This window comes from Tiliqua scincoides, chromosome 4 (assembly GCF_035046505.1).
Source record: "Tiliqua scincoides isolate rTilSci1 chromosome 4, rTilSci1.hap2, whole genome shotgun sequence".
In the NCBI taxonomy this organism is placed as follows: domain Eukaryota; kingdom Metazoa; phylum Chordata; class Lepidosauria; order Squamata; family Scincidae; genus Tiliqua; species Tiliqua scincoides.
In genome coordinates this window covers 127,737,837-127,758,932 of record NC_089824.1, presented here as the reverse complement: position 1 = coordinate 127,758,932, position 21,096 = coordinate 127,737,837, and the positions used below count along the sequence as shown (strand labels likewise).

The window sequence follows — 21,096 nt, the reverse complement described above, 5'->3', positions numbered from 1 at the left end:
AAGAAAGGGAATGATTTTTTCCCAAAAACTCTTGTCTCTAAATGAAGATGAAGAGTACATTACGTACAAGCTTTCTTTCTAGAAAGTGAATTTTGGATGCTGCTTGGGAAGAAACACCAGAACCTGGATTTGAAAGCATGGTTTCTAAATTACCCAATTAAAGCACAAAGTAATTTGGTGATGCATAGATAAGTAATGCATATAGAAAAGGATAAGGGATACTGAACAAGATGGTATGATTTTAAAAGTATATACCGATTTTTTAAAAATGCCTCTAGTGTTCTGACACATTTAAATTTGAAATTTGAGTATCGTGCAGCTCATTGCTGAAAGGAAATTCAGCGAGCCAGCATGCTTTCTAATACAATGCTTTGCATGTAACAGCTGTACAATACCATTTTATGAAATGAATATAATGGGAAATTGCACTTGCGTCCATAAGGCAATTATTGTAATTTGCTATGGAAACACAATTCAACCATCTGTTGGCACTGCAGAGTGTCTGTAACTAAGTTCAGTTTAAAGATGGGGGCCTTATTTGAATCAAACAAATTTGTTTACAGAATTGTTTGGAAGGCTGGGTTCCCTCTCCCAGAAAGTGGGTACCTCAGAATGAGCGATCATACAGCCAAAGTCGCAAAAATTGTGTTATTTTTATATATGTGGCATCATAGAAATAATTTTGGAAGCCCAAAGATCATACTTGAAACTGACAAACAGAGGTAAAACTGTTATGAGAGCCCAAGCCTATGCAGGTCTACTCAGACGTAAGCCCCACTGTATTCAGTGGGACCTACTCCCAGGAAAATGAGCATAGGATTGTAACCTGAAGCAGTACAATTACTTCATTGTTTTTACATGTCATGGTTAAGAATTTGGTTAAGAGGTGGGCTAGAGAGGGGTTTAATAAAAAGCAAAAGCTTAGAGAAATAGGGTGATGTGATTATGCTCTTCATTCCAGAAGGTTTTCTGGAGAGGATCAGCTTCTTATTTCCCTGAAGTCTGTATTCAAACTCCCAGCACTGTTTCTCAGTCTGCTACATTAAAGGAAAAACAGCCTGATACTTTGAAATGCTTTTGCCCTTTAAAAAAAAAAGTGATTGTTCTTTGGGCTCTGGCATAATTTATGCCATAGGATGGCTATCATGTGTGTTCTCAGTGGCCATACTGTTCTCCATGTAGTAGGTTGTGAGCTGGACGAATTTGATTTGCTCACAAATTGTCTGGACTCTGGAGCATCATCATAAAGTTGGAACCACATCAGATTTTCACATTTTTGGAGACCAAACACAGAATTATGCACACATCTGCATATTGCACACAAAATCCTAAAGGGAGATGCAGTATTAAAGCATGGAACAGCTAGATTTCTTATTGCTTGAAAACATTTTTGTTCTTATGGATGAAACTGTGAGCAAGTTCACGCAAATTTGGCTGGGGCATCAGGAACCAGAAAAATTTGTTTTGAGGATTGGATTCGGCTCCAGGATCACAGTTTGGCCGCTCCTGTCATATCGATGCCTTATCAGCAGAGATCTTTGTGGGGATTTGGTATCTTTTAACAATGTGGGTTTTAAATTATGCCACAGTATTTTCTGTCTTGCTTGGGTGATCGGTTAGGGGCTTTGAGAGGATGGTGTCTGTTACAGAAACTGACACATAAAAGGACATTAAAATAATAATAATAAAACCGAAAATACAGCAGGCCTATATAAAGGAGAATTATTATGATAAGCCTCAAATGAGCCAACTGTTATCTTTGTCATTAAACATAATTAAACAAAAGAAGCAGAGCTCTTCCAATACTAATGAGAGAAAATCCAAAGAGACAGAAGTGTGCTTATAATATCTCTTATTAAGCTAACAAAAGCCAAGACATGTACGAGACGTTCTGAGTTCTCGGAGGCCCTCTTTCCAAGAGATGAAAAGCACACAAGTTGTTGTCAGTCTTTTGTCACTGTTATAAAAGAACCGCCACCCTTGGTGGGTTGGAGATTCTATCCCCTATCTAGTTATGAAAAATGAGAGCTGTTGAAGTTCTGTTGTTTGCTCTTGGGTTTTGCCAAGATGGAAACATCATTTTTGAAGCAAACAAAAGGGGGTGGGGGAAAAACCCAGAACTCGCTGCGAATGTTATATATCTGTCTTTGTTAGAGAGGAGTTAAATTTCTCATGTCAAAAATAGTTTTGGCACTGAGTGATTCTGATAGTTTGTTCATTCCTGCGAAGCACCTACAGTAAAGGTTATCCAGATTATTCCAATTTGCCTTATATTGTAGCAAGTCCCTTGAAATGTCAACATATAATATATTTTTAATACATTGATCCTTGGACAATAACTCTTTCTTTTATTGTTTCTAAAAGGGTGCTGGTGCCAGAAGAAAAGAATGATTGATGGCAAAGCGACGTGGGGCTGTAGACGCTCATCATTTTGCTCTACTGACTGATTTATCAGCTTGGCTGGCCATTCCTCATGAACCGGGAAAGGGAAGGATCACTCAGGATTATTGACAGTACAGTGGAGGACCGGCAACTTTGCTGAATTATCATCGGCTTGTGGACATTATTTACATACATGATAAAAAGCTGTGATAGACATATTTTGAGACAAGGGACATAACTTCAGATTGTTGCTTCGAACTACATCTCTTTCAATATGCTAGGCTTCCACCAAAGTTTCCAACTTTAAAAAGTGTCCACCGTAATCTTACTCCTTTCTGGTCTGGAACAAGTTTTACAGTAACGCCCCTTGCGTGTACATATATGTATAATATTGACTGCACTTAGATCTCTACTGGTTATAATTATTGAAGCACCTCTAAAGGATTTAGAGATGTATTTTTCAAGATTCTTGTCGCTCCATGCCCTTTGGGTTACTGTGTCTTCAGTGATGCAGCACTATCCTTCCGTGTGGGGGCATTATGATGTATGCAAGACCCAGATTTACACAGATGAAGGGAAATTTTGGGATTACTCGGCTTGTCAACCAGAAGCCATAGATATGATGAAGTATGTGAAAGTAAGCTTGGATCCACCTAATATAACATGTGGAAATCCACCGGAGACCTTCTGTGGAATGGTAAGGTGAATGGATGTTAAGCTGCTGTATGAGAGTATAGCTTCTTTCGCAAGACATAGTGAATATCTAAGTTTCAGGCTTCTGGAACAAAGATCACGGCAGAAGCTGCGTGACTGTAGGTCATGACTGTGCACGACTGCACAGCTGGTGCCATAGGTCTGAAAAGCTTCTGGCGAAAAGCAATAGAGCTTTTTAAGCTGGAGAGTGGGAAATAATTCAGTGGTGGAAGTTTTACTGGTTTAAGAGCCAATCCTATCCAACTTTCCAGCGCCGATGCCACTGTGCCAATGGGGCATGTACTGCATCCTGCAGGGAAGGAGCTGTCATGGAGGCCTCATCAAGGTATTGGAATGTTTGTTCCTTTACCTTAGGGCTGCATTGTGGCTGCATTGGCACTGGAAAGTTGGAAAAGAGTGGGCCCTAAATGAAATGTGAATTCTTCCAAAAATGCATCATTTTGGATGGAAATCTGCCTAGGTTCTAAACCTAGGTTCTAAACTTTGTTTGGAGAAATGGTGTAAACAAAGTTTGTGGAGTTGATTTTTTAAGTGGGTTTAGGTGTTAACAGCATCATAAGATGGGCAAAACCATCCTTGAAATTATTTACTGTGCCAATGTCATATGTGAATATATTCGCTCTTATAAGGTCGCAAATTCCCAGAAAAGTGTACGAACACATCTGTCAATCATATTTTCAGAACTGCTTTAAAAGTAGTGTTGGTTTATATTTCTAGAAGTATTCAGTACCTGCTTTTATAAGTACTGTTTTCCCTGTAATGGATCCTAAAGCAGACCTCTTTAATTCTGAGAGTGACATCTTTGGAATGAGATGAATAACCTTCTGTTGATGTAGATCAGTGGTGAACAAAAATGCTGGCATGACTTCCGTGTTTGGCCTATCACCTCGCATCCCAAGAGTTGTTCTGGTTTCTGAGAGCGAGGGTCAGAAGATGATGAGACTTAAAGGCTCAAAAGTATAGGTAACTTCTGTTCTTTTTGATCATTTTCTCTTTTTGATCAAGTCTGAGTTTCTGTGCTTGTTCCGTGATTTCTCACGAACTGATAGCAAACTCTCAAATTTAATGCAGACTAGTTCTTAGAAGGTATAGTACACCCTAGTACACCTTCCTCATTCTTGCAAATAATTGCATGCATCTAGACCAGGGGTGCCCAAACCCCGGCCCAGGGGCCACTTGCGGCCCTCAGAGGCCCCCAATCAGGCCCTCAGAGACTTGCTGGAGCCCGTGCTGGCCCGAAGCAACTGCTCTCAGCATGAGGACAACTGTTCAACCTCTCATCTGAGCTGTGGGACGAGGGCTCCCTCCACTACTTGCTGATTCATATCTGTGATGCAGCAGTGGTAGTGAAGGAAAGGCTGGCCTTGCTTTGTGCAAGGCCTTTTATAGGCCTTGAGCTATTCCAAGACCTTCATTCATTCATATAAGTGCCATCTCTAATATACTGTATTTTTCGCTCCATAAGACGCACCTGACCATAAGATGCACCTAGTTTTTAGAGGAGGAAAACTTACTTTTAAAGTAAGCCTGCCCTCCCCCTGTGGCGCCTGTGCAAATGAGGACCTTGCCCCCGGTGCGGACCTTGCCCCCTTTGTTCTCCGCCTGTCCCCCCCCCGTGGTGCCTGTGCAAATGAGGACCTTGTCCCCAGTGCAGACCCTGCCCCCAGTATTCGCTCCATAAGACGCACGCACTTCCCCCCCCCACTTTTTCGGGGGGGGGGAAGTGCATCTTATGGAGCGAAAAATACGGTATTCATTTATGTAAATTTATTCAAATATTAAATTGTAAATTAATTCTTTCTTTCCCAGCCCCTGATACAGTGTCAGAGTGATGATGTGGCCCTCCTGCCAAAATTTTTGAACACCCTTGATCTAGACTATGCAGACCGGCTATGAATATCAGACTGGGGATGTGTTTGCAGTGTGGACTTGGATTTTGTACACAAGTTTAGTTCAGAAGTGGACCATAGAACACTCAGATGAATCTGGGGAAAGAGGCAAAGTATATGATGAAGTGACATCAGTAACTGAATGCCTTGATGTTAAGGTTACTTGATTGCTCATAGATGTCAGATATGTAAATTCTGTGTCAATTCGTATGCCTGCAATAGGATAGCTCAGATTGGACATAACTGCATTGAATGAGTAAGAATAGTGCAAGGGCACTCCTATGCACAGCTCCTATTGATTCCATTGAGATTTCCACAGGGGAACATCCTAGTGGACTGTGCCCATAATACCTGAAAAAGAGCAGTGTAGGTCTGAGACATCTTGTACTTAGATCCAGTGGGGTCGCTAAGGGGGTGTGGGCCACACTGGGTGGTACACACAGGAGGGAAGATGACACCACTATTAGCCAAAATTTTTAAAATCTTGGTATTTTCAAATAATATCATCATATTATATATATTTTGATGCATAATTTCATGAGGAATGCAAAGAAATAAATCGTGTTGAAATATCTCTATTCTTTCAAACATTCTATCCAAAAAATCTGCAGAGGTGGGACAATGGTGTATCGCCATGCCCATGCTCATTGCATGGGAGGAGGTCCATCGTGGGGGTGACGTTCTGGCCTACTGCACTGGGTGATGCCAACCGTAGTGACATCGCTGCTTAGATCCCAGCATTTGCTTATGAAATATAAAGTAGCTTTTCCAAACCTACTCCCTGTGAAGTGGATGGGATATGTGTGTTACCACTTGCTGTTGTAAATTGGTGCATGGTCTGCTTTCTGAAACATTTGATTGTGAACTGCTCTATTTCTAGCAATATCTTCATAGTGAGAATGGAAGATGAACCTGGTTTTGCAAGATTGTTCTAAATTCGTTGTATTGTATTTAGAATCACAGATTAATTAGATACATGACTTATGTACTCGGGGATTTTTTTCCTTTGGCTAGTGAAATTTTTTGTTAGATCTTTGTCTTTAGAAATGGAAGTTTCAAAGAATATAAAGATATTGTGCATGACTTATAAGTTAGTGGTGAGAGATAACTAGAATGTAATAAAAATGTATTGCATTCTGCATTCTTTCACTCTTCCCATAGGTTCATCAAAAGTTAATAAAGCTGTTTCTAGTAAATGTGATGTTCAAATTATGGCCATTGGTGGTTGTTTTGATTTGTATTTAAAGATGACATCAAAATAATTCATTTCTGAAAGATTGCAAATGAGCTTTGAAAGGACTACAGAGACCTCCAGACAGGACGAAGTAAAGATGATATCTATCTCAGTTTGTAAACTGTATGCCCAGACATCTATGCCAGCTAAGAGGTGACTGCAGATGACCCTGAAAAAGCTTGGATGCATGTTGGTGGTTTGTTTTGTTAAGTTTACATGTGACTAAAATAGATATGTGTGGGCTTCATACAAAACATCATGGATTAGTAGCTTTTGTGGATTTAGCTGCAAGACTACCCTGTGTGTTTAAATTGTTAATCCTGTTTTTGTAGTAATAAAGGAGTATGCATAAAACACTGAGTAAAATACTGTCAAGAATGCAAAGCATGTAACCTGTGTAGGAATAATGGTAGAGATGAGAGATTCCATGTGTGTTTGCTAGGTCCAGGATTGGCTACATCTCTCTTCTTTCTGCTCCCTTGCAATTCCAATCTCTGGGAGCTCTACTTTGACCGAGCTCCCAGTGTTTGGAAATGAAGATAGGGGAGTTGTTGGGAGAAGAGAGAGATCAGCATGGGGACGGGACTTGCATGTAGTCCATCAGTCAACCACTTTCTTGTCTGCTGATATAAATTCTCAAGAAGTTTCTTGGGCACAGAGCCACCATGGCTCCCCAGTTTCACCAATAAAAGTCTAGGACACAGCTATATTCATCAGAAATGTTCATACACTGTGCTGATGGAGTGTTGTACACACACTGGAGTGTGCATGTGCTGCAGAATATCAGGTAGCTTCATGTCTCCAGTTGACCCTTATGTCGGTTTTTCAGAAAACAAGCAAACATTTCCCAAAAAATCCCATTGTCAACACACGTTTTTAATGTTTAAAGCTAGTCAGTGCTGGTAAATCACTGTATATAGGATAATTTTAGGTGATTTACCCCCCCCCCCTTACAAGTTACTAATGCAGAAAAAATACAAATGTGCATTTATTAAAAACTGGGCATAGACAAATCTTGTTGTAATCACATTATTGTATCAAGATTCTGTTATGGTACTGTGATTTCACAAGTGCATAGTTGAGCTCCACTTAGATCTCAGTTGAGAAAGGAATCTCTTGCCTGTCGTGTGCATTAAGATTACTCTGTTTTAAGCAATGCATACTTGTGCTCACCTGCACTGGTAATCTAAGGGGGCAAAATGAAGACAGCTTCAGCGAACTGCAAACAGGTCTGTAAAATACAGAAAGTGCTGCTGCGAAAATAGGAGAAATTGGATGGGGATCATTTTGTGAGCATCCTTGTTTAGGGGCTTGTATCTGTACAGTTGGCGGAGGCATGGTGTGTTAAGAGTGAAAGAAAGAAATTGGGTTCTTGCTCTGATTGCTTGTTGGTTAAAATTCAAAGGCAGGAAACTCCCTGGAGTTTTTACCTTTTATTATAGATGTTACAAACAGAATATTGTTTCCATGCAGTCCTGGAGCGACTCAAAACTCCACCCAACCAAGTGAGATTTAAATATCCTTAGTACAACAGCTTACGTAAGCAAATTAAGTACAGCCCCTCTTATGAAAGCTCTTGGCTCTTGGCCCTGTCTCCCCAAACTATTCCTAAATTAGGAGGTCACTCTATCCTGAATATCTCCTGCCTCAACATCTTCCCTAGACTCAGATTCTGGCAAGTCTCTGGTCTTCAGCCTACAGGTCATGAACATGTGTTTCACAAAACTTTTCTTCTGTCACACTAGCAGACTAAAGTCATGGGCTGGAGCTGTGAGACAGGATATATGCATATCCTGGATATGAGCCATGAGACAGGATATATGCATGGTTATGTTCATTCCTGACCCTGTAAATGGGTCCAGATAAGTTCCATCAGATGAATATAAGAGTATGAATACGAAAATAGGTGAAACCACTGATTTTTTCCAACAACTGGACCTTCTTTGTGTCTTTCAGAAAGTGGTATCCACCAAAGAGTATGCTATCTGCTGGTTTACCTGTCTATTTGCTCTTTTTAAATGGTGTCATTGCTTTTTAATTGTTTGCTGCCTTGAGCATCCAGTGATGGATAAGAAAGGCAGAGTATAAATACTTCAAATAAATACGCATGGGCAGATGTAGCTTTCAGTCTTACTTTGTTGGGGCCAGTGCTTAGTACTTTGGATGGCTAATGGTTCAAAGGGCGAGCTAGCGCTATGCAAAAATGATTGTGGGATGCTAATTGACAGAGGGAAGCAGAAGGTTTGCAGTGCTCCTTACAAGTAACCAGGTTTAATTTCCAGCTTACAATAAGGTGAAGTTTTTGAGAGCCAGAATGGTGGCATCTGAAAGAGATTTGCTCAGAGTGCTTAGGCAGACTTGGCTGTCTCTGCCCAGCGCAACATCTAAGTGGGCTTAAAAATGGTAACATTATCCTGGAATTATCGGCAGTCTGCAGCTGATGTCTTTCTGGAGAGGTTATATAGAAGCTTTGAAGGAGTCTACAGACGGAGGAAGTCGTGTCCGTTTGTACAATTTATGGAGCAGAAGTGCTGATGGCAGCGGAAAAGCGAGCCGTTGAGTGCCACTATGGATTTCATCGCCAATCAAAACTAAATTAAGAAACAAAGATTATTAAAAAGTCTTCTGTGCTTGTAATTCTGGCCTAATGTTATGAGTTGGACCTTAAATGTTTTCCTTGGGGATTTTCAGCATCATTAGTACAGCGTAGCTTTCATTACAAGTAGGCTCACATTACGGGGAAAAATTAGGAAAATAAAGGACTCTCTGGTGTAGTTAGTAGTGCCATGATTATGTTTACTGAAATAATTAAACCATCAGATTCCATTCATCAGACTAGTTTATAAGGCAAAATGTGAAATGAAAATGGGGTTTCATTTGGAAATACCCTAATAAAATATGCATGTATACTGAAGGACAACAAATCAATACAGCACTGCGGCAGCAATATCAAGAAGAAATCAATTTGGGAAGGTTGCTAGCTGGTAATTTATCACGAGGAGGAAAATAACCAGTTGACATTGCCTACCTTCCATTATCCTTATGAATTTTTGTTTCAAAGGGTGAGCTGTTCCTTTTTTCCCATTTAAAAAAATGTGGTTAAACATGATGCTAGTAAATAGTTTTCTGTGCTTTTATGAATGAAGGTTATGAGACCCCTAAGTATTGTTTCAGGCTGTGGTTGTGGCTGATTCATTAGGATTATATTTTTTATGAGCGCGGTTTTAGTCTTCTTTGGGTTTTTTTTAAGCCACCTTGAGTATTAGAAGAGATGGTGTAGAAATTAATCAGAGAAAATGATGCTGTTTTAAGAGGGCTGGTTCCCAGACTTCCGGCTCAGTTCTATCATGGTCCTTCAGTTGTGGATCTGGTAACTACTGACATAGGACCTGTTGTAGTGGCATGAAAGCCACGGCACATTCGCGAACAATGGAGCAGCTGGTGGAAATGCCTGGTGGGACTGCGCGCACACCAGGCTCACCCAGATGCTTTGCCAACCTAAGTAAGGTGGTGGCAAGGGTGGACCATGGGGACATTTAGGTGAGGAGTGGACTGGAGGGGTGGATCTTGGTTGCAGAAATGCATACTGGATCCTACCCCACCTCCTTCTTCTCCTCAGACATACAGCAGCTGTATAGCTGGTATGGGTCCGAAGAGACCCATAGGAGGCCAAAAGGCCTACAGAGGTTTTTACTTACCTCTTGTTGGCCTTCTGGTCACTCCTCCCACTATAGCATGCAATGCACAGTCTGTGGCTGAATGTTATAGTGTGGCAGGGGGTTGTAGGATTGGGCTTCAATCTTAGATCTTCTTACCTGGAAGTAAGTCTAAGTCAGTTGGATTTACCTCTGAGTAGATAGGCTTAGGAACCTGGGGATCCTCTGTGGATGATGGGACAATACAGGGCCCTCCCTTATCTGTATCTGTGGATTCCTGTGGATTGGGTTCACAGCCCCCCGCCCCCCCCCCTCCAGAGGTGAGGGGAGTTTCTGGAGGGTCCTCTAAACCCTTGCCATTGGAGGGTCCCCTTGCCTCTGTGGATGTCTGTCTGTGGCCTCTGTTGGGCTCGGACTGAGCCTTAAAGCTTAAAGTCACTTCTCGTAGTTTCTCGGGCCTCCCAATGCCTTATAAGAAGAAAATGGAAGTAACGTTTTTAAGCTCTAAGGCTCAGTCCAAGCACAGTAGAAGCTGAAGATGGACATCTGCAGTCTCTGCTAGGCTTAGAGGACTCTCTGGAGGAGAGGGTAGTGGAGCTCCCAATGCCTCCAGAGGATGGGGGGCAAGCATTCACTGTATCCACAGTTTTACATAACTGGGGGGGGGGGTTCCAGAACTGAACCCCCATGGATACAGGAAGCATGCCTGTACATGGTTCCCACCATGTGGGGTACAACGTGACATGGATCAAACATGTAAAAGCTTAATCAGTATTCTTTCCACCCTCTTTAGGAAGATGAATTATATTAGTCAGGCAGACACGCACCTATGAGTGTGAACTGTCTCTTGAACATATGATGTTCTGTATGTGATGACAGGTACATAGATGACCCTAATGTCCCTCCATACCTAGAAAACCCTGGAGTGATAAGTGTATAAACTTGTTCATGGGGTTTACACACTCTAATCACTCTCATTCTTGTTAAAGGTTACAAATTTGTGCCATTCTGCACAATCGGTTTTATGCCCTGTAAGTTTAGAATAAGGATGTTGTAGGCAGACCTGATTTGCATAGACCTGCCTACTGGAGCAAGTGGGAAGAACAACCTGGTCAACCTGGTTTCCTCCACCACTGTCAGAAAATTGTATTTGTTTCACATTTCTTCGCAGCCTACAAGTGAGCAAGAACTTATGATTTATTGCAGATTTTTGCATTTTACTTCCGCTGTCATGGGTCTCTGGGTTAGGGTTCCAGGGAATTTGCACATGGGGATGAACATGGATGTGTTCACACACACAAGTGTAGGGGTGGGTGCACCTCACTCAGAAACTGAGGTCTCAAGCCTATGCATCTCTATTCAGAAGTAAGTCCCATTCTAGTTGACACAGTTACTCCCAGGTAAGTGTAGATAGAATTGCAGCCTTAATTTACAGTGAGGCTGTTAGATGATAGTGTTTGCTCTGAGGCAAGGCCTGAAATCTGGGATTGGAGGGGGGAGTGGTAGCTTTTCACCATTTGTTGGCTAATTTGTCTGTAACTTATCTGTGTTGTTATTCAGATCATTTGTACTTTTTAATGGATAGAAAAGAAACTTCAGTCTAGGAACTATAACATGAAAGGCAGACTCGAAAAGAACTAAAATGAAGCACTGAATTCCATTTTAGATTGTCAGGAAACAAAACCTAAACATCGTTGTCCACTGTATGTGGAAGCTTGCAGTGGGATAGATAACATAAATCAGGTGAGCACCATCATTTTCTACATGTTGATATGCGCAGGGTGGGGAGAGAGTATGCATGCTGCTCCTCTAACTGGAGTGCTGGACAGGTACATTTATGAACCAGGACACTGGTGGTGAGTTCAGTGGTGCCCCTACATTGTTTTCCATTTATATTGTGAGGGACTGGGGAGCTTGGGATGAGAAAGGGACGGGGTGGGGCTCACAGTGACTGAGTCCTACTCCTGTGGGGCTGAATCTGAATGCATTTCAAGGGAAATGCATCTGTTCCCAATGAAAAGGTCCTGAGCTACTGCCTTTCAGATTTTATTCCTCTTAACTCAGCTAGAACACGGACTGCAATTTAGTAATAATAAAACTAATGACAAATATCGTCGATGTTCTCGTAGAATGCTTGGATTGTAGTTTTTATACGCTGTTGAAATGACATCGTTTTTAGTTACATTAAAGGAATATAAATCCTCCCAACATTCATAAATTTAAATGGGGACTTGTGGTGGGGTGCTTGTTTCTTTTGAATCCTGAAGGGAACAAGACATGAATACTGCATATTTTTTCTGAAATCAAAATTAAGCACCTACATTCCAGGAAAACCGATTTGACTGTCATTCATTAACCTGCCTGAAAGCATATTTCTAAATTATAAACAGGCTTATGTCACAGTGATTTTGACTGTAAAAGTACGTTCTCTAAAAGCAAGGTTTGCATTTGTTTGTTGTTGTTGTTTTTAAAGAGAAAAAAATGTCGTTAAAGAGACATTTTTCTTTGGAACGTGTAAACACGTTTTTGACTGAAATAAGGATTTTATAAACAAATATGCTACCAGGACACCATACTGCTGAAATCTTATGGCAGTTGTGTATAATAAAATGGCTTTTTCAAAAATAGAAACAGATGCTAGGGAAGCACTTTTTTAAATCATGGAACTTAAATCCATTCATTCAGCTTCTATAGGTAAATAACCTGAACCTGTAGTGTAGCAAGCAGGAGGAAGGGTAGTCTGCCCTGGCTGCTGTGCCCTGGTGATGGGTGCGCTGCCTTAGCCCTGCCAAGTGAAGACTTGTGCTGTGTTTGATAGCAGAAGGGCCCTCCCCCTGCCTTTGTGTCTGAACAGTTGTATATTGCTGCCCCCAAAATTGCTGTTTCCAGCTGCCACACTTAGTGCCTATGCGGCAGGTGCCGGCTGACCTAGGCTGCCACTTATCAGCATGGTGAATATCATGTGTATCATGTAGGGGGTATCATGTAGGAAGGGGTATCATGTGACAGGGAATGGCACTTAACCTCAGTGCTGGCAACACTACTGGCCTGAACTTAGGGCAACCTAATCTGGCCATACATGAGCTAGTAATACTTGACTTTTTGTTATTAAGTCTTGAATGAGTAGGTGGCAACCCACCAGCTAGATATAATTGGGGAAAGCTCCATTAGCTCACTTCAAAAATTATGTGGTGTATTTTCTTGGATAATATTTGTGAACAAAAACAAGCAGAATCCTAAGCCCCACCCCATGCAAAGATCCCATTCCCTTATCATATTACTTTTGTGAAGGAGAAGGAGTTAACTGGGCACCAGTGGAGGTTTGGTAGAGACAGAAAAGACCTTACTGGCCGCCACTTACCTGCATTGACCCACCTGAACTGAGGAGCACTATTTTCCATGTTGTACTTTGCCTTCGGCATTGAAATGGCAGATAGAACAAATGGCAGTCCCATAGTCCCCATCCATGAGTTTTATACCTTTATGGCTAGATGATACCATCCTTATTATAGAGCGGCCATCCATAAGGACCATTCTGGCTTCTGGACTAGTTGTGGACCAGAATGGCCTCTGAAAATTCAGTAGCTGGCCATCCTGATTGAAGCTATTTTCTTGGTTGATCAGTAGGAGTTGCTATATTTAACTATTGGATTTTAAACTAACAAAAATAGTGTCTTTTTCTCCGATACAGTGGGTTTGGGTTTTTTTTTGCACATTAATAATTTCTTTTTTTAAGGACTGTGGGCCCAATCCTATCCAACTTTCCAGCATCAGTGCAGCCACAGTGCAGCCCCAAGTAAGGGAACAAATGTTCCTGTATCTTGAGGAGGCCTCTGTGACTGCCTCCCCAACAAAGGAAGCAGCGCATACACCAATGCCACAGCAGCACTGGCACTACAAAATTGGATAGGATTGGGCCCTGTATCAGTCATGTTTTCTGAGAACACATCTTTTGCCTGTTTTTCTAACTGTGTGCCCAAGCTTCTGCAAATGGACCAGTGAGAAGCCATAGTCAGTGCCTGTTTGCGCAGAGAGTCCACAGCTAGCAGGGGCAGTTACACAGAAACCCACTTCTGTGCTTGTATGGCCCTTAGCCAATGAGGGCTTATTTCACTGTCTAGCAAGGTGAGCAAAGGATAAGATTCATTGCCTCTACTGTTGCTTGGTCACATTAATCTTTCTAGCCCTCTGTCGTTTCATGTATATGTGAAATTCCAGAAGAAAGGGGGGGGGGAACTCTTATTTCTCCTAAATAAATCAATTTACTAACCAGATGGTTTGGCTATATGAACATAAGTTTCTGATCGTCATGTAATATTTTACTCTGAAAAATTTGCAGTAATTCTGGATGCTTTATCTAGTGGAGTAAGATAAAGAAGACTTGGGATATAAAAATGTTAGTCTCTTAAGAGCCAAAGGTTCAGCAGTATCCCACGGCAGAAATATCCATAAACATATCATTTCTTAAGGTTATAGCTTTAGAGCTTTTTTGTCTCTAGAATTTAATAAATCCACATGGGAACAGTCACTTGGCAGTGACACTGTCTTGATATTTAAGTCCTGACAGTGTGAATGTAATTATAGAGAGTAGCCTTTGAATGAATTTTAATAACATGTATGCCCTATGAAGAGAATAGTTTTCTGAAATTTGGGTTATTAATCTCCTTCTTTTACTCATGTGCTCGCTTAGTTATGGGCTGTAGGGAGTATTCCAAAGCCCCAGTTCTGCAGATTCCTAAGCAAATAAGAAATTTAATATCTGAGAGCAGATCTATACATTTCAGTAAGGACGAGATTGCAGCAGAAGAAAAACCACAAGGGGGGGAGGGCAGCACCTGTGGTTGTTACCTGGTTTTTCCAGATGTCCACGTCTATCCAGCTAAGATCCATGTGCCTTTCACTTGCCAATTCAGAAACTTTGGGTTTGAATCAGATATGCACCCACATGGATATCAGCATATCCTCATGTGGGTGCTCTCTGCCTTGCATTTTAATGCATTTCTGCCCAACCCACAGGTGTACACAGTTGATTGCGAATATGCAATGTTGCGTATATGCAGCGTTGGGCAGAAATGGCTTTTGAAGTGCGCCTCCATGTAGAGACATGCATGAATACCTACTGTAATCGTCATCCCAATCTGATCCCCTGGCATGCTATAACATGCAGCTGCGCCAAGGAGGTGTACACTGAATAATGTGGGGGGAGGGGAACGGAGCTGTCAGGAGGTTTGGGAGAAGAATTTTTCCCCTTGGCTCTCCATAGGTCACCTGATGACCTATGGGTCTTCTCAGACCTATGCCAGGTATATAACTGGCATAGGTCTGAGGAGCAAAAAGGGCGTAGACAGATTGAAAAAGAGAGATTGGGATCCTGGCACCTGCCAGTGCCATCCCTGGATCTGTCCCCTGTGCCCCAGCTCACCCCTACCTGTGGAGCCTCTCAGAGCTACTGCCTGTTAGCAACAGCAGCTCCGAGGCACGTGACAGCAGCCTGGCTCTTGCCCCACTACAAAGGGCCTTTTGCTACCAGAACATGAGTTCCGGCAGTAGGATTGGGGATATCCTCCCAGAAAGGATTGGGGCCTACGTCTAAAGTGTGGGTGGGGGGGAAAAAAAGCCCGCAATGAGCATGGTCCAGATTATACTCACAAATACACTCATACCTAACCCTGCTAAGTGGGCAAAGAAGCACCTTTTAGAGCAGTTATTTTCAACCTTTTTCATCTCATGGCACACTGGCAAGGCACTAAAATGGTCAAGGCACACCATCAGCTTTTTGACAGTTGACAAGGCACACTGTGCTGTCTGTGGGAGCTCACATCCCCCAATGGTCCTACTGATAAATGACCCTCTCCCAAATTCCCACGGCACACCTGGGGACCATTTGTGGCACACCAGTGTGCCATGGCATTGTGATTGAAAATGGCTGTTTAGAGTGTTTCCTATTTAGCAGGGGAGCTTCTATGTTTAGCTTCTTTTGCATAGAGAAGTTTAGCTTTCCCCCCCCCTTTTTTTCTTTTTTCAATGGCTGGAATCTCCAGGTAGGGTTGTGAGAGACCTTTCCCTGGAACCCCAGAGAGCCTCAGTCAGTCAGTGTGGACAAGCCGATTGAATCATTGGTCTGATTCAGCAAGTCATTGTGACATGTTCTCCTTCTCTCTTCCCTTCACCCTGGGATTCATGTTAAGGTAAGGGAGAGGGAAAAGAGTGCACGCTTCACACCTCTGCTTATTGGCATAATGTGCAGGGGGCAGGAGCCCAACTCGCAGATCAGAAGCAGTAGGTTTTTTCCTCCTGCAGCAGTTTTTCCAGGTGTAGGCTGTATAAAGGCCCATTCCAGTCCGTAAAGCACTTTCCTGCCAGCGTTACGTGTATACCGCTGGCGCTGAGGCAGTGTTAGTTGGCACTGGGCCTCAGCGCAAGGAGGACCCAGAATTTCTCATCCTCTGCTTAAAAGATGGAGGCTCTGTGAACCGGTACATTGGTGCAAAAGTAAACAAAGAGTATTGCAAATGGAAAAGCTCACTCATACAGAAGATGCATAAAGTATACACAGATATAAGATGTATCTCTTGTCCAAACTGAAAAGGAAAGCTAAATTACTCTGGCCTTGTTCATACTCCATGCTGAACCATAGTTTGGAGCTACATTAGCAAGATTTTAAGGACCATCTCCTCTCCCTCCCTACCCAGGGTTGGGCTGTAGAATGCAGCCATTTATGACAGCAAAACAGAGTTCCACTGTTGTAAAATTTCTGCCAATATAGTACACCATGCTCTGTCGGCAACCATTTTGAGAGTGCTACCAGAGGAGGAGGCAGTGCTTCCAGTCTGTTCCTGGACTTGCCTGGACCCACCAGAGCAGGTAAGGCAGCGGCAAGGAGGGGATGAAATCAAGTGGGGAGGGGGAAGGAACGGGGGCAGGGAGACCGTGGGAGGGGGTAGATCTGGCAGTGATGGCTCACACCAGATCCTATCCTCCTCTTCTGCAGCTTCCTTTTTCTCCTTGGACTTGTGCCAGGGAAAGAGTTGGTTCAGGTTCAAGGAGGTTCATTGTGAAGTGGAAGGTTTTTAGAGAGGTAAGGGGATATAATCCTGTCCCCTCTGAAGTCTCCCAATCAGCTGCTCTGCTGAATACAGCGTACTCATTTCTGGAGCAGGACTATAGCAGCAGGAGGGGGGGGGAGGAATGGAGTTGAGCTAAAACTCTGATTCCCTCTCATTCTTTCTGGTATGCAACAAGCAAACCATGATTTTCTGCTTAGCCTAGTGTGGCAAACTGTGATTAGCACTTGCCCTTCAAACTAGAATTTCAAACAATCTTCATATTTTGGTTTCCAGTCCTGGTTTGCAGGACAAATGGAAGCCATACTTTTGCTGTTCACATTAAATGACAAACTATCATTTGTTGCCAATCAGAAAAGGAAGAAAGGAATCATGGGGCTGACTTGATGGGAGGAGGGAGGGGAAGGCTTGAGTGTATGAGGTTCTTAAAGGCTTGTTCATGTAGCAGTGGTGGCATTGTCCTGTTCATAACAATGGACATGCAGTTTTCAGAGCAGAAGCAGAAAATCATGGATATGTTCAGATACCCAGTAGAAAAAGAACTCTGGATATCTAATAAGCTGCAGTACCAGTTTCAATGTGTTTTCTCCTACACATGCACACTTCCCATAAGATATGTCTTTGTCTTTGCTATTTCTTTAGAAATCTATGTCTGTGCAGAGTTTTGAAAAGGAAAAATAGCAAAAGTAAGTTTTAATTACATGTTTGCTGCCTTATGCCGAGAGGCAGAAGAAAAGCCTTTTGATAACTAGGTAGTTATAAAGCCATTAGAAAGAACTCTTTATCTTTACAGAAGAGCATTTCTGTACAAGTATAGAGCTTTCTGAAATTTGGGGCGCTTTTAACATTTTTATCCATATAACAGTGGAAGGCCATCATCTGAGTTAATCAGTTTGATTTTTAGTTTCTATACCTGGTTGTAGGAATCTGTCTTCTGGTGAATATTAGCAGTTGAGCTGCTCATGGATGACATTTACAGAGGACTGGAGTGGGAGAAAAAAGAAACTAAATAGCACACTACTAAGGGGAAAAAATGATTCATCTTTTCAAAAGTATCGTGTGCAGCCACAGGAAAAAATTCAGATTGTCATTCCTGCACCAGACAACAGCCAAGGGTGTGTGAAATTTGCCCCTTTATTTCTGTGGGTATTTCCACTTTATTGAATGCTAGAATTGCAAAAGTGGATATATAATTCCCTCTTTGCCCGAGCCTGGCATCTTTTTCAAGGAGCTGTTGCTGGTGTCTCTTCTATATTTGTTTGAAAGATTGTGAGCCCTTTGCAAACAGAGAACCACTGATGGATTGTAAAGTAGCCCCCCCCCCTGTATCCGTGGGTCCCATATCCGTAGTTTCACTTATCCACTGTTCTCAAATTGTCCCTCATTATGCTTATGACTCATCTTTCTGTATTTGCAAATGCTTGGTAAAAGGAAGCTTTTCCTCTTGCTTTGGAAAAGAAAGCAGACCATGAGACTTGTAGCTACTAGGGGAGTACTAGAGGAAGCAACAGTGATGGCGTACTTAGTGTACTGCTGGTAAGCGCTTTACTACTGCTTCTGAGCTGTCCTCTACCATGGAATGAATTCCACTGCCAGCTATAGGATTGGGCTGTAAGTCATTGTACTATTTCACCCATCATTAAAGAACTAAATGCACAGTTAAGCCTAATTTTACATTATATCTGAGGTATGGAAACAATGAAGAAGTCTTAGAGGTTAGTGTATATGATTTCACACACCCTTTTCATATTGGTCTTGTAGGACAGATTGCACACAAGCATCCTTTCCAGTTCTGGTTGGAAACCAAGAATCTGGATCAGATCACTCACCAGTACTGACATTTTTATTACTCTTCAAAAGTGTTGGGGTTTAATTGTTTCTTTGCTTTAGATTGACGGCTTAGCAGCTCTGGCAAAAGCTTCCCCAAGTAGTCTGCTTTTAACTGCTAGCTTGAATTTAGATGGAAGCCTAAGCTGTCTAGGCCACCTCAAATTTGTATTGTATTTTTATTTATTTGAAAAGATTGTTGTCCTGCCTTTCCTAATACCTCCCTAAAATCCCCTGGCAGTTTACCAATATAATAAATCAATACAAAATAAAATATTGTAGCATTAAAGCAGTCAAATGATCAGGCAACAAAACAAGAAAGTCAGAAGCAAAAACAGCAATCAAACACTACTGTCAGTAGAGTAATTCCAGAGCAGAATCAAACTCAATCAATGAAAGCCTTGCTGAAACCAAAACAGTTTTCCTCAGCGTCAACAGAGAGGGGGTGGTACCAAACTCAGCAGGTAAGGAATTCCACAGTCTCAGTTCAAGGACAGAGAAAGCCTTATCAGGTATTGCTGCCAACTGTATTTCCAATGGCATCTGCAGCAGTTGTTCCCTAGAAGATTCCATGAGACTGGCAGATTCACTTGGCAAGAGATCGTCCTTCAAGTACAGGTGTTCCCTCCCATATCCAGGGAGTTAGGTTCTTGCCACTTCTGTGGATACCGGAAACCACGAATAGCAGCAAACCCTGTTCAAATCCCCCATTGCGCTCATGACTTACCTTTTTGATTGCAAGATACAGCTTTTTTTGCATTGATTGCTGCAGAATGATTAGAAAATGAGAATAGAAAGCGAGAACACTAGATTTAAAGCTGATAGACTAATACTATAGGTGGTGACAGAGATAACATTAACAGGAAGTGAAATCTAGAGTTTCCCATCTGCCTGCTTCCTCTGCTGTCCACTTTCTGTTTTGTTCTCTCTGTTGCCTCCTGTAGCATTAAGTCTACACTAATTAAATCTTAGTGCCTGCTTTCATTTTTTAAGCTTTCTGTAGCAAGCAAAGCAAAAAAGATGCATTTTGCAAAGCCTTTGCAAACAAGTGAGTCATGAGCGCAATGGGGGATTTGTGAACTGCAGATAAGTAAAACGGCAGATATGGGATCCATGGATATGAGGGGGCTGCCTCTGTAATAGGGGGGACACCTGTATTTAGATCCCAAACCATTAAGAGTTATATAGCTCATCACCAACACTTGGAGTTGTGTCCAGAAATGTTCAAGCAGCCAAGGAAGATGGTACAATAGGGAAGTGACACAGTCACAGTCCTTGTCAACATGCTACCAACTGCATTTTGTGCCAGTTACAGTTTCTGAATAATATTCAGAGGCAGCTTCGCAAAGAGTGCATTGCAGTAGTCAGATCTTGGTGTCAGTCATGGGTGACTGTAGTAAAAGGTGCTCCAGCGGTATGCTCAGTAACGCATACCAGGGATGCTGGTGGGAAGGCTGACTCCTGTGTTGTCAGCTCTTCCACCACCTGCTAGAGCAGGTACATTAAAGGGAGATGTGGGAGGAATGGGAGAGAAAGCAAAGGTGGATGTGAAGGTCGTAACGGGGCAGGAAGGCTGCGGGAAGTGGTGGATGTGGCGGCAAAGGCTTGCACTGGATCCTGCCCTCCTTTCTTGCAGCATCCCCACTTCCTTTCTCTTCTCAGACTTGTGCTAGTGAAATTGCTAGCACAGGGTTGAGGACACCCATTCTGTACATCTGTAATTTGGATATCTGTAACTCAGACATCTATAACATGGGGAGCCAGTGTATATATAAAAAAGCATTTAATTTACAGCAGAGGCCCCTCATAATGCGAGGCCCTAAGATGAAGTTTACCAAGCTTGTGCATAAAACCAGCTCTGGACTCAATGAACTGGCCATCCGTTTCTCCCCTCTTTCCAAAACTAGCCATAATTAGCATGGGTCAAGCAGCCACCTTGCGTCTGATACACATCCAAGTGCTCTGCACAAATTCTGGAATGTGAATAGTTGAAATTTATCCAAAGAACCTCTGACAAGAGAAGGACCTGGATATGTTCACTCTGAAATAATGGAGAATCGAGACTAGAGTGAAAAGAAATGATCCTATCCGTAAAACATTTGTTTTATTTTTAAAAGTGTATATCCTGCTTTCTGTTTGAGAACGCACCCTGAAGTGGCTTACAGCAGTTAAATATAAACAATATAATACTAACATGACTCCCACACAGTTATCACAGCAGACTGCTAAGGGGTATAAACTTCTAAGGAGAAGCCAGCTTGGTTGTAAAAGGCCCTTTGCCATGCAGAAAAAGCCCTTTCAGAAGTGATAAAGTGCTGATAAAGCAGTAG

At 42.2% G+C, this 21,096-nt stretch overlaps 1 protein-coding gene across 1 annotated transcript in view; it reads left to right on the top strand.

The window, feature by feature from the left end:
• Positions 1-2,833: 2,833 nt before the first annotated feature.
• Positions 2,834-21,096, top strand: part of NTNG1 (netrin G1) — a 280,181-nt gene continuing 261,918 nt past the window's right edge. Inside the window, exon 1 of the mRNA XM_066625538.1 lies at positions 2,834-3,079. Coding sequence (XP_066481635.1) covers positions 2,834-3,079 — 246 coding nt within the window. The remainder of the gene's footprint in view (positions 3,080-21,096) is intronic.